General features: G+C 35.6%; 1 protein-coding gene across 1 annotated transcript in view; it reads right to left on the bottom strand.

Moving 5' to 3' along the window:
* pcxb (pyruvate carboxylase b) overlaps positions 1-14,825 on the bottom strand; it is a 193,881-nt gene that overhangs the window by 41,690 nt on the left and 137,366 nt on the right. Inside the window, exons 11-13 of the mRNA XM_046850993.1 lie at positions 6,002-6,146; positions 5,756-5,845; positions 2,336-2,557 (exon numbers count right to left, since the gene is read on the bottom strand). Coding sequence (XP_046706949.1) covers positions 2,336-2,557; positions 5,756-5,845; positions 6,002-6,146 — 457 coding nt within the window. The remainder of the gene's footprint in view (positions 1-2,335; positions 2,558-5,755; positions 5,846-6,001; positions 6,147-14,825) is intronic.

Below are 14,825 nucleotides of genomic sequence, written 5' to 3'. Positions count from 1 at the left end.
TTGATCAATTTGGTTATAAATGGTTGATTATTTTAATGGATGTAACGAAAGATTAATAGGCACAAGGAATGTACAAAGTTGCCGTTTCTCTTAAAGGAGGATAAAAGCTTCAGCCTCATTAAACACTGCAACTCAAAACATACAACCATGACAACAAGAAACAGTCAGCAGAAAAATGTGGGAAATCAATAACACCTAACTACTCGAAATTGATTTCTGAGTAAATTGTCAATAAATCAAGTATGTAAAGCCACAATCAAAAGCTACTGGCAAACAAAAAAAAAATCCCAAGAGCAAATAAGACCCAGGATTACACATTCATAGCTCTGGGTTCTTACGCAACACAACCAAAACCATTAAACATTACACTTCAGGCTGCTAGAGCTTATATTAGAGGAAGTTATAGACAATACAAGTGCTGTAATTCCCTCATAGTAAAACTATAAGCCCCAGAAATACCTGCAAATGAAATCTAACATTCTCCACATCTGCCTCACATTCATCTTTTTTTCATTAATGCAGATTTTCTCTGTATACAACAAAAACACAAGTAATGGACTGTGCTGTCAGAAGATGCTGGAAGGCACTGTATTTTAATTTTGATTTATCATGCTGCTGTGAGATATAGCAGTTACGCCTTGTTAACTGGTTGCTTTGTTCTGTATCAGATGACAAAGATGATTTCTTTTTTTTAAGCAAAGACGCAGATATGTTCTGTTATCTTCTCTTGGCTTCTTTCAAATCTGCACGTCATACTTGAGCTGCATCGCACTCCATGATACAATGGCATCCTCTTATTTGATGTTGCTTTTAACAATGATGTTTTCATGTCACGCTTTCTCATTTGGATTATGAATGTGATGGGACAATAAGGACTGTATTTATGAGGAGTGTGATTTTAGATCTATGTGCACAAATTGCATATACTTTTTGGACAAAAGTCTTGGGACACTACTTTTTAAGCAATTAGTTTATGGGGTTCTTTAAACTGTTACCCCAATGTTGGAAGCACACAATTGTACAGGATATCTTTAGCTGTTGTAGCATTACATTTTCCCTTGACTTTACTCAATGAAGGTTTTGACCTCAACACTATCTTTGAGATGGATTTGAACAATGAATGCACCCCAGGCCTTCCCACCCGTCATCAGTACCTGACTTTACTAAAGTCTTTGTGGTTGAATGAGCACAAATCTTCACACACTCCAATCAAGTGAAACATCTTCCCAGAAGAGCAAATGCTATGATACTAGCAAATGATGATTAAATGTGATTAAATGGTATTAAATGTGATTGGGATTAAATTGGATGTTCAAAAAGCACATATGAATATTATGGTTAGGTGTCCACAAACTTTTTTTTTCATATAATGCAGCTGTGGAAGTACTAAGCAGCTGGATGACAGAAAGGAACAAAGTTGGCCTAATGTTAGCTTTAACTGCATCATTTAAGAATTTTGCAGCAGTGATCCTCTAAAGAGATTTTATCCTTCCTGCAGTATATCTTATATGCATAACGCAGTTCACTTGTGACATATTTTGTTTCAGTTAAGCCCACAGCTTCTTAGTATACATGAGTGCATTTGCTCTAAGCAACTGACAAACTATACGGTGAAAAATAAATAAATCTCTGACTTTTTAAGTAATTGAAAAAATAGGATGCTGTACTGTGTAGTTAAATATGTTTTTGTGAACAAAAGTTGATGGGGCATGCTGTTAGAGGAGAATATTTTCCAGCCAGGAAGTATGCTGTGTTTTTTCCCTGTTTTTTACCAAAGGTAAATGACAGTAAAAATCTAACTTATTCAAAAAACGCACACCATAATGTTGTGGACCTTCAATGACAAGTTTTTCCTTGTCTCTGAAAGTTAATAGGAAAACCAAAGAAATTCAATACAGCTAATTAAACCCCCTCGATACTGAAGATTCAGAAAAGTTACAGCTTTACCTTTGACCATGACAATACTCTGACACTGGAGACTCCTTCCAAACAACAAAATACACCAAAATATCACGAAAACAACTAACGCATTTTTTATATGGAGTATTTGGCATACAGTTGTTACCATAGAAACAATATTGTGTTAAAATAAGCCAAATGATATAAAGAAAATTAATCAATATCATCTGATTATTAACAACACTGTGGTATAAAATGTAGACTTTTGTTAGATTAGACACAAGTGGCAGGTTGTTATGTTTGATGTGTATGAATGGTTGAGTTTGAACCACAATGAATTTAGGTTAATATGTAAACTGTTAAAGTAAAAAGGGTAGTAATTTGAGTATGTCAAGTGTGTATATGAATGGTGAAAATATTCAAGAATCCTCCTCACCTCCCCAGTTCTCCACACTGAAGAGACTGCTGAAGTTGTGAGCGACGTACGGGGAAATCTTTTTCAGGTCGTGTGTTCTGACACGAGTGGCCAGCAGAGACTGATGAGCATCTCTGAAGGTGGTGTCCATTAGGAGCAAACCCTTATGTTGTCTTACTGCCCGGGCAAAACCCTCAGGACCTTCTTTCAACAAGACGTCACGGAAACCTGCAGGAGGCTGTCCTGTACACCCACACACAATATTAATTTGACTTGAGCATATAAATATATAGTAATGCATTATGCATGTTCATTACATAATGACATATTTAATACTAGTCTCATCAATTCATCAAAATCAAACATTATATAAGGTTTTATTGCAGGAATGATTTCTCAGAGGTAGTGACACACGAACACACATAAATGAGAAAAGTGATGAGATTTTCCAGTTTACCGTAGCTTTTACAGAAGAAATCTCAGCTTATGTTATATGTAAGCAAGTAAAGCGCTTGAAATCGAAATCTGTTTAGCATTCTTTGTGACATGTCTCTCCCTAGCTCCCTCTCTCTCAAACACACAAACACACACACACACACACACACACACAAACACACACAAACACACACACAGACACACACACACTTAATGGGACTCAGAAGTGTCCCAGAGGCATTGAGTTATACCAAATACCTAATACAGATATGACCCACTTAACGCATTCACACACCTACACATATACTGTATGTAGACCTACAGAATGTGAGACTAACAAAGCATTACACCCTCTTTCATACTCCCACATACTCAGCGAAACTAATAAAATAAAAAAATAAATAAAATATAATACAAGCCAAGTGCAATACAAATGCAAAATGCTAATTCAGTGTGTAGAGATAACAGAGGAGGATGGTGTATACCCAACACATCTAAACCCCTGTAATGAGATTTCTAACATGGATCCTTCTTCTCTTTCATCAGGCTGAGAGAAGGGAGAAAAACAAGGGATTAGAACTATATCATCCATTGGTCTGGGAGCAGAGGTGAACTTGCCCACTGTCATTCAGCCAGGCCTGTGCTGACATATGTGTGTTTGTGTCTGTGTGTAAGAACAGTAATGTTGCTAAACACAAGTCATGTTAAGCAGGATGTATCTAGAATAACTCATTTTTGGCTTGACCGTTTTTGCAGACTGCATTGTTAACCAAGGCTTTGTCTGCTCAGAAGCAAAGCTTCATTTAAATTGTGCCAAAAAATTCACAATAGTCACGTTTCACTGAGGATAGAATATAAATCTGTTATTTGGCAGTAGGAGTGCCCTTTTCACATAGATAGGCTGTTTTGTAACACTAAAACTGTTTCATTTTCACTTGGTTTATTTGCGTATGGAACCACACCTGGCCAAGTGTTAGTGCAAAAAATGCTAGGGAAGTCTTTCAAAGATGAATTTGAATCTTAAAGTAAATGTTGTTTGTAAGTGCTGCTAAGTATTCCTTTGTTTAAAGTTTCAAAAACCAACCAATAACTTTTCAATGTGAATAATATTTATTAAGAAGATAAATGAAGCCCAAATTCTCAATCACAAATTTGCATGTCATTGTTACTGAATATTTTATTCATAATCTAACAAAGAAACAAATGGATAAATTAAATTCGATTTGTGCTAAATATCCTGTTTTAAAATGCACTGAAAATGACATTACGTATAATGTGGGTTAAGTACATTCACTCAAGTATAACTCTGATTATTGACAATAGAGCATGTTCATAATAAAATATAAATAAAAAGTAAAAAGTGCAAAAACTATGTGAGATACATTATAATAATACTTTATATGCAAATAATCTATTTTAAGGCTCTTTGAATGCATTAAATATCAATCCAAGGTTTTCTGAGGCACTGAGATGCAATTTTAAGAAACGTAAAAATATTTGGTTGAAAAGGCTTCTGCAAATTGAATTCATGCCTTTTGAATGTATTCATTTGTATACTCAATCTAAATTCCTTAAGTGACTTTCAGGTGCATAAACAAGAAACCAATATACAGTTGTATGAAACAGTTCAGTCATGCATTCCTGGCAAAAATAGTGAAAAGATGTAAATGCAACCTCATAGGGAGCATTCTACATAATATTTATTCTACATAATATTTATTCTACATAATATTTATTCTACAAAAATAAACAGTGCATTAACATTTGTAGAAAAGTTTTTTAAGTTTTTGCTATTAGTGGTTGTATTTATTTGAAGTTAAAATAATGCACTCAATAAACAATATAATTTGGTTGGGGGTGCACAAATGTTTGCATTCAACTGTAAAATGAGGTGTTAAACATGAGTTATAGTTCTGTTTTGCAATATGCAATTTATCACAGACCCTGTCAGAATAATATATATATATATATATATATATATATATATATATATATATATATATATATATATATAAAAGAAATTAAGGTAATGGAAAACACCGTTGCGTTCGGTGGGCATGTCTAATTAACCATTTAACAGGTGACTTACTTAAACAGATATGGAGGACGCACACACACACACACACACACACACACACACACACACACACACACACACACACACACACACACACACACACACATAAATCTGCATTAACAAACAGGCAGATTTGGAGCACATTTTTTATGAAGGGCTAACCTGAACATAAAAAGGATGTGTATGCTTTCTCTTGTCTTTGTGCTGAGTTGCGCCTTTTGCACCAAAGTCCATTTGGAAACCGTGCAATAATGAAAAATCTATGTTTAATTACATTAAGAGTATTGAGATTGTTTCGGAAAGCGTGAGCAATTTTGAACACACTGCAGATGTTATCCTAGGTGAACAAGACTCCAAAAAGTGCAAAGAGTTTACATTCCCTATGGTTTCATTGGTACATGTAACTGAACATTCATTATTTGAACATACCCAGTTTTTCTGCAGTCACCAATATAAAAACAACCATTTATTAAAGAAATTAAAATAGCTCATGCAATGACAAAGTCAGTAATTACTATCAGTCTTGATAAATGGGAATAGGTGGTGCATTACAATAATGTCCGCCCAGTATTTTGTGCTTGGAGTGAGAAACTCCTCTTAATACTTATATATATGCAATAAGGCAAACGACAGTGATTATCCTTTGAATAATATTCTGGTCAGTAAAAGAGATTTGCAGTCTTGAATCAGTCGAGTCCTAATGCCACAAGATGATTTATAACTTCATCAAAATTACAAAATATTTGGGAAATCTCCCACAGGAAGCTGTTTACAAGGATGAATACAGGGTGGGAGTCCATAATACACAAGTATCATCAAACAAGTAAAATCTTTATACTGACTTCTTATGTGCCTTTCCAAAATGTGCTGGAAAATGAAAGAAAAAAATGTAAGTAAAAACCTTAATGTGTGTGTGCATGTGTTCATACCTAGAGGGACTGTAGGAATGACCGGATCTGTGCTTGAAGGCTTGGCTTTCACTGGGATTGGTGTCGTTGGCCCATTTACCATCACATGTCCTACAGGAAACATGTCCACACATATGTTTAATGGTCGAATGCACATGCGTGCACACATAGACAAATAGCTCTACAAAATAAACAAATATACTGACAAGAATAATTTTTTTGTAGTTTCGAGAACAATACGATGCTAATAAACCCATGAACACTAACCCAGATAATGCAGGAGTTTCTGTGCACGGTTCTGCGTGGGTTTGAGGATGAACAGGTCTTGATTCTCATCGATAAATTGCGTGTCCACCGTGCTGTACACAAACTGAGTATTACCCAAAACATTCTGCAGGAAGGGAATGTTTGTCTGAAAGGAAAAAAAGAGAGAGAGAGAGAGAGAGACTGAGAATTGTAAACCAGTGTACACCTGGACACACAATATTCAATATTCATAACAGTTTGTATAATGAGCATGTGCTCTTGGACTCAAGAGGCTTAATCTCTGAAGTAATGCCACATGTTCTACTAAAACCTCTATGAAAAATTGTGTATGTGTACCCCAACCAACCCGCCTGGACACATACACGTGCACACACAAACACATCTCCTAGACGTTAATGTTCAAATTCATTAGTGCACAGGTGTACTGCAACTTTCAGAAGTAAATACAAATCACAAACATTAAAGTTAAAGATTCCAAAATGTAATTTTCTGTACAAATTATTATTCAACAGAAAAACCTTTTCTCTTTGTATGTTTTTATTTTTTATTTATTTTTTATTTTATTTTGTATTAAATCAATATAGACAATCCATTGGATATACATTGGATACTGTAAATAAGCCAGAGTTAGCCCCATTGAACCATACAATTACATAAAATTACATACAATAACACTAGTATAATTATATATAAAGTATAATGGCAGCAAAAAAATAATAATAATTCTGCCAATATGTTATACATATGTATGTGTCAGGGATCCACCAGCCACACCTTCATCAAACTCACCTATCACTCTAAGTAGCTCTGCTACCTACTAACCACCTGCACCTGTCACTCATCAACCACCACCCTATATAACCTCCGTTCCCCCACCAGCTCATTGTCCGTTCTACAGTTTCGGCCAGGGCAGTCTCACCCCAAAACGTCACATATCGACGCTGTGGATGTTGCGTCGGACGGCGTCCACATCCGACGCCGAGGGTACCCCCTTCGCGTCGCTTTTGGCGTGAGAGACGGAACCTCCCCTCGCCTCGCTTTTCGACGCAGATGGTTGAGAGCCCGTGTGCTACACTTTTCAACGCAGATCGCTGTCCTATACACTGAATAAAGTATTATCTATCATAATAAGTGTACAGGAATAATTTGTAAATTTCGAAAAATCCTGAAGATGTCCGTAGCCCTAACCCTAACCCTAACCCAAACCCTAACCCAAACCCTAACCCTAACCCGAACCCTAACCCTAACCCTAACCGTAACCCGCAAATGGGGTTCCGTCCATCTGCGTCAAAAAGCGAAGCGAAGGGTTTCCCGTCCCTCTACATCAAAAAGCGACGCGAAGGGGGTACCCTCGGCGTCGGATGTGGACGCCGTCCGACGCAACATCCACAGCGTCGATATGTGACGCTGTGGGGTGAGACTGTGTTGTTTTGGCTGAAGAACCTTGTTGGACTACCCAAGCTACAGACATTCCGGTTCTGGTTTGGATTACTATTGTTTGCGGGATTCTGTTAAGTTCTACAAACTCTCTCTGTATTGCATTCACCAAGTTTAGTCAAACCTGGAGTTTATGTTTGGTTTGCCGTTTTCTGCCATTTGCCCTTTGCTGTTCATTAAAACCTTCGTTATTTGCACTTCGGTTTCCGGCACGTTCTTCCGCCTGACAGAATGACAGAATCACATTTTTAATCTCTCCACCGTTCATCAAATACACAAAATCACATTACCCTGATATTACCCTGCCATTACACATTACCCTGCTTCTTTCTCTGCCCTTCTCCTGAACTCTGCACTTCTACTATACATACGTTGCTTTTGAAGAGCTCATGAATAATTGACATAACAAAACTCTTCCAACTCCAGACTGAGCTTTAGATAACACCATGCCTCCTTAAAATATCATGCCTCATCGAGTCTTCTATGGCCTTAACCCTTCAAACCTGCTGACGGGCAGCAGTACAGAATTGCTCACTCTGCTATCTCTCACCATCACACGAACCCCGAGCGATGTGTGATGTGGGCGACTGATCAATAACATATGATGTTTAAAGAAAGGCATGGCTCTAGAGCACTATCTGAGCTTGAAAAAAAAAAACCTAACATATGGTGACGATTTGTACTTACATCATTTAGAGCAGATTATTGGCAAAATCCTTCACATTTTTCCAGATAAAATAAGACAGTACAATATAAAAGCTCAAAAGAGCCTGGAAATTCAACTATATTGTTTTATAGTAAACTATGTACACAGTTTTACACTGTTACACTATTCAACAGAAAAATTCAAATTCAACAGAATATTCATATTCAATCTAAATAAGCACATTTCTACATACATTTAATACATCCAGAGAATTTGGGATAAAAAAATGAACCCAGCTCCTCAGAAATTTCTCATGCACTATCCTGAGCTCACGTGACTGACTGTGAATTTCACATTCCCCCTGTTTCTCTATGAGATTCTTCCTCCTGAGTCCAAAAAAAAACATACCAGTAAGTGTGAAAGAGTGTGGGAATGGGTGTTAGTGGGATAGTCTCTGTATTCACCAAGATAAAGATTATTAAAGATGGATAGAAATGAATGCCGTTTTATTGGCTCAAATATATTAAAGGAATGATGACTGTAGGAAAAACAAGTTTGAAATACAGAAACATAGAGAAAAAAAATGAATGACATAATTATTCTTGATTTAAATTGAATCTTTGTGTCTACAAACCTGAAACTTTATATATTACTGAATTAAATATTGCTAAACACTGTACTGACCATTCTGCCTTATCTGCTAATTTATCTGACTAGTGATGACACGACACATCATCATTTACACCTAAATACCAAGCGACAGATGAGTATTTATGATATTTAACTCAGTGCAACAATTTAAAATCAACACTTAAAAGGAACAGTATATTATCTTACATGCTGGACACCTATATACATATTTGATCACTGAGGTGCACTACACGTATAAGAACTTCGGAATTATACAAAGACCGACTCACCAGTTATTAATTTTTGATCAAAAAGCTGATAAACAAGCTATATGAGCTATAAGCAGGTGTACCTGATAACCTAAAAACTTAACATGCAACATTTCTTAAAAATATAGTAAAAATAAGTTGTTTCGTCACCTTATTTGATTTGTATTTGATGTTAAATGCATTTCTGAATGACTATTATATACTACTATATATGTCCCTGACCCATATCCATGTGTGTGCATTTGTAAGAGTCAAGTTAAACTAAAAGTTTTTTTAATTGAATAAATACACGTGGAATAAGAAGGCATTTTAGGAATTATTTATACATATTCAAATAACAACAGATTTCAGTCTTGGCAGAAAAATAAGTTGGTATGAAGTGTAAACAAAGGTGGAAATAAATGTGTTTCATGAAATAAAGGTGAAGTACAAAAAGAGAGCAGAACTAGTAGCTCTAGAGATTTTTAGAAGGAGGGCATACTGTATTTTTTAGTTTTCTGTTATGGTGCATTTTTTTATTCAAACAATGTTACACAAATACACACAGATGAGAAACATCTGCAAGGTACAAATCAATAACATCATTATCTACAGGCTCAATAGTGTGCACCTACCCATAGGCTGTATCAACCCTTTTGCATAAACACACACTCACTTTCTGAAGGTCATAATTTTGCTACTAAGCCAATAAAATCAGAGCAAAGTTTAAATGGAATAATAACAATTAATTCACAGAAAGAGAAAGCACAGAAAGTGAAAGTGAATGTGTCCTCAAATGTTCGCTCAACACAAACACTTGACATATTTAGGATGGAAGACCGATATGAATAATTGAAATAGTGTTGAACAAAATTAAGTCGAGAGACTAACTCACTTGGCTTGACCCGACACAGGCTGCTAGCTTGTACATTTAGTAAAACCATAACAGACAGTTGAAAGTTTTATCATACAGGCAACCAGCTGTAAGGTTTTTTTTGTTTGTTAAAAACTACCTGAAGCTTAATCTTTGGTTAAACCTAAGTTCTAAAACCACGAAAAAGAAACAAAACTAGAACTCTAAAAAAAATCATCAATTACAAGACAAGTACATTATTTTCCTGAAAGACGAATGGTTTTGTATATTACAAGTACCGTAATTTCCGGACTATAAAGCGCACCCATATATAAGCTATACCCACAAATATTTTTATTTTTAACATAAATAAGCCACACCTGTCTATAAGCCGACTAATGTACCTTACACAGGTTTTAATGAAAGACACGTTACACACGTTAACGGGTGAAATATGTTGCACTTCCTTTAGGAGCATAGCGGTATTTTGGGAATAGCATGCCAGAAGAGAGCTCTCCCTTCACCCTGACTCAACACGTTACAACGGTTGGTATCTAAACAGTAGCCAACCAAGAAAGTCATTGTTCACTGTCTTCCTCCTTCCTTTCACAACTATTTCTCTTGGTAGTTTATCTTTTGGCATCGTCGTGCGTTTAAAAATCTCCATCGGTGGAAGTTTTTCTCCCGATGCCGTGCAGCTCAGAACACAGGTGAGGTGCGTTTTTTCTTTTCCGTTTGGAAATTTAATTGGTCTATTGTTATGGGGTTCAGTTTTTTGGCTTGAAGTTTGTGAAACCGGGAAAAACCCAGGAAAAATTCATAAATTAGCCGCTTCGTTGTTTAAGCCGCGGGGTTCAAAACGTGGGAAAAAAGTAGCGGCTTATAGTCCGACATCTCATTGCATCAATTCAATAGAAAAGTATGATTTCCAATCTTAATTAATATCAACTTCATATACAATACCAAACACTGATAACTCAAAAAAACTAGTTTTTCAAGAAAATGTAAAATGTATGGGACTGCAGGCAGGGATTTGAAGATTAATATTTGCTGAAAGGCTTAAATACAATACATATTCAGGCTCTGCCCAAACTGCCCTTTGTGGACACTATTTCGCTATTCATTAGCAAAGAGATGTGCGCATCAGTTTTAAAAACAAAGAAGCATTTGTGCATTGGAAGTGTGTGATGTCATTATCATCATCAGCATCACACATGCAGAAAAAGTTCAGCTTTTGTTCGGAATTGAATTAGACCATGAAAAGCAGCCTGTCGACTAATCTGTCTCCTACTCAGTGTGTCCTCTCACTGGCCAAACTGCAAAGACATGTCAACAAACATGACTACAAGAAAACATTAGCATTTTATTTAAAAACCCATTTACATAGGGCCTTTAAAACACCTTCATAATCTATGAATAATTATTTTATTAAAAAATCCTGGCTTATGTCCAAAATCATTAGCGGTTTTATGCTAAATAACGACTTCTTTGTCTTTACATGAAAATGAGAAAAGCGAACAGCTCTCAATTACCATTATGGGACATTATGTGATTGAGAGTTTTGCTACAATTTTTCTTTTCATTATCTAATCATTTGCACATTCAGGACACGTTGCATACAAGTTATACATAGTGCCTTAGGGTTATTAATGTGAATTATATTACCTCTTTAGTTTGAGGGTATTATAATCATTCATTAGGCTAGCATATGTGCTTCATAAATAAGGAGACTTGTATTGGAACGTTGCTTGATAATAGCCGAACCACCAGCACTTGAGCTGAAGAGTTTTCAATTCCACGCTGCAGTAAAAAGCAGATAACTAAAAAACACACTTATAAGAAGGGTAGATAACAGATGAATATGAATGAGCAACTTTCAAGATAAGGTTTTTAAAAAGACAGATACAACAGCATTAAGCTGATGAGCCGTAATAATAATTGAGGTGTTTATCACAGTTTGTTCTTTCAATTTTCCTTAGAAGATAATGTAATGTCTTTGGTTCTGAAATAAGGCTTGCATAAATTTGCCAGATTTGCTTAATGAAAGATTTAGCCAATGGAGGAGATGCTGACAGGAGAAATGTACTGTATGATGACGAAGATGAAACAAGCTGATGAGGCAAAAGCTGAAGACCTGTGATCAAGACTCAAGCAGCTTTCATCCTGGAGCACTTAACCTGCTCTCTATAGCTGGCTGTTAAATTGACACTGAAGCCAGGCATCACTTATGAAGACTAAAGTGGAGCTAATGGGGGAAATGAGAGTTTGATGGCTGACATCAATAATAGGAAAAGACACAGTCCGCTTCTTTTTTCACACTCGGCACACCTGTCCTAAATCACCCCTAAATATAGTATGTACAGGCACAAATGTGCACGTGTCTCTGGATGAGAGGCATGTTTTATGTCTTGGTGGGCCTTAAAAAGATAAAAATGTCTGACAAGGTTCCTGAAAAAAATTGGTCACTCTCAGAAGTTTGAATTCGAAATAGGTGTCTGAATGGAAGGGATGGCAATCCTCCTGTCAGTCAAATTTACATTATCCAATCATGGGCCTCTGCATATAGAGTATTCCTTTGTGTTTTGTGTGTTATGCTGCTGGTTGACTCATCATGGGCAGCAGATTATAAATATACATTTTATTTTGGAAGAAGCACTGTTCATGCGTTACTCCCTCTCTCAATGTTAGCTGTTTTACAATAGAAAAGAGCTGGCTGGTGGGTGTGATAAGTGTACAAATTTGTGATGAAATGGAAATAAAACATAAGGCATAGCATTAAATATCTGCACTATCAATAGAGGTTTTTCACAAGGATAGCAAGGCAAACATGCTTCAGGATAAATTCTTAAAAGATACTGTAAATTCAGAGTTAAATTCAGAATTAGGCTAAACAAGAATTTTTTTATGTTTCCATGTATGTATGCATATGGCCTTTGGTATTCTGCCAAGCGATTCCTCTGTGTGCTGTCCAAGGTACTGAAATGGCAACTGCATATCAAAGCCACAACCAAACCAAACAAGCTTGGCTTTGAATTTAAACCATTATATATTGTACACTCTTTTAAACAAATGTAATCTGCAAAAATAACTGTTCTCAGCACTGATATGTTTTTGTATGCAGGTGAGTGTTTAATCCCTACAGCAACAGTTTCAAGATTGTTCCTAAAGCTTTCTAAAGTGCCTTGTTAGATCTACTTTCAATGTTGATAAATTCTAAGTTATAATGACACATCAGTGTAACATTTAAATACTTGAATCAAATGAATCATAATCATAATTATAATGCCACACAAATTGTAGCCTTTTCAAAATGTTCCACTCACACCTGTTCTGTCCAAAAATATAGTGTCGTACCAAGTATAGTTACATTATTAATATTCTGTTGTACATTTGAAGTCAGTTTGTAGCTCATACAAAATTAACATCACACTCAATACACTTCCCAGTGAGCCCAATGCTGTGTATATAATGCACACAAGAAAGAAAAACAGCTAATAGGTCAGTCAAAGTTTATATTTGTAAAAATATAAATCAAATTTTTGTATAATTTTATAATTTATATATAATACAGTATACAACATAAATTAATATACAACAAAAAATAACACACACACACACACACACACACACACACACACACACACACATACACACACACATAATAAAACCTAAATTAAGGCAATTTCTAACAGATATATTTAATGTACAAAAACCATTATTATTATTATTATTATTATTATTATTATTATTATTATTATTATTACTTTATTATCAGAAACCTGATAAAGTTCCACATAAGCTTGGCAAGTGTCTCAATACTTTTGTCCATATAGTTGAATACATCCCTAAATCTAAGCACCATTGTAATGCTTATGTTTAAAATCACGCATTTTCTTTGTGCTGTTTGCCTCAGGGTGCTTTTACTATTGGACTGAATTTGATTGTGTCGATTAATGATAACGCTGCTATTTCATACGTTACAGTAAGAAGCTCTTGCACATTACTGATGTTTCTTCCACACTATTTCAGCTTTCAAATGCTGTAATGAGCTTTTGATCAACTGCCTCTTGACTCACAACAACAATCTTCTGCCACCGAGACAAATATAGACAGAGACAAATGAGTCAACACACACTCACACGTGAACACAGCAAGGATCCTTCTGTTTAGTGTGAAAAAAAAGCATTTGAAACTGTTTGAGCACTAAATGTTGTGATTAGGGTGGTGGGACTGGGTAACATGGTGGTGATAACTGTAAACATTGTGACGGGTCTGACGGTAAAAAGAGGTAAAATCTTAGTGAGTTTTATCTTATGAGTGTAGGTGCATATGTATGAAACACTCAGACGTAGTAAAGATGTGGATGCAAATAAACACAGATGCTGGTTCTTTAGATTTTGGCTAATTAACAGAAGTACAAGATCAGACTCCGTTATGCACGTCTTCCTGTCAGTGAGAGGCAGATGCATTGCATCTAGACCACGTATGATACACAATGCTTGGTATAAGAATTTCAAACTGTACATACAAAAGGGCTAACGACGAACTACAGCACACTATACAGTTCTTTAGCACTATATTTTAAGAAATTAATTTGATGACTTCCACATCATTGGGCCAAATAAAAAATTATATTTTCAAACATTACAATTTCCAAAAAAAGAATAATATTTAAAACAGCAACCTATATAATACACTATTTAGGGGCAAAACAGAATTCTGACTGCCTGCGTTTGCCAAAGAAACCTGAAGAAAGTCTGACAATCAAAGTCTCTGAATAATTAGTCTTTATGACTAAACTTAGTCATAAACTAAAATCACATGAGGCTAATATGATATTAATTCAAAAATTACAACCAGGGTTGTAAAGTTTTTCGCAATGCAGTGTTTGCAGATGTTGCAAACAATTTTCTTGCTTTTCCCTTTCATTAAAGTCATAGTAATGTACATGTTCTGACTGATTTTTTCCCATTGTTACACTTATTTGGCCAAAATATGTGGACACAGACC

The sequence above is a fragment of the Silurus meridionalis genome, chromosome 6, assembly GCF_014805685.1.
Source record: "Silurus meridionalis isolate SWU-2019-XX chromosome 6, ASM1480568v1, whole genome shotgun sequence".
Taxonomy (NCBI): Eukaryota; Metazoa; Chordata; class Actinopteri; order Siluriformes; family Siluridae; genus Silurus; species Silurus meridionalis.
This window is presented reverse-complemented; position numbering and strand designations above follow the sequence as displayed.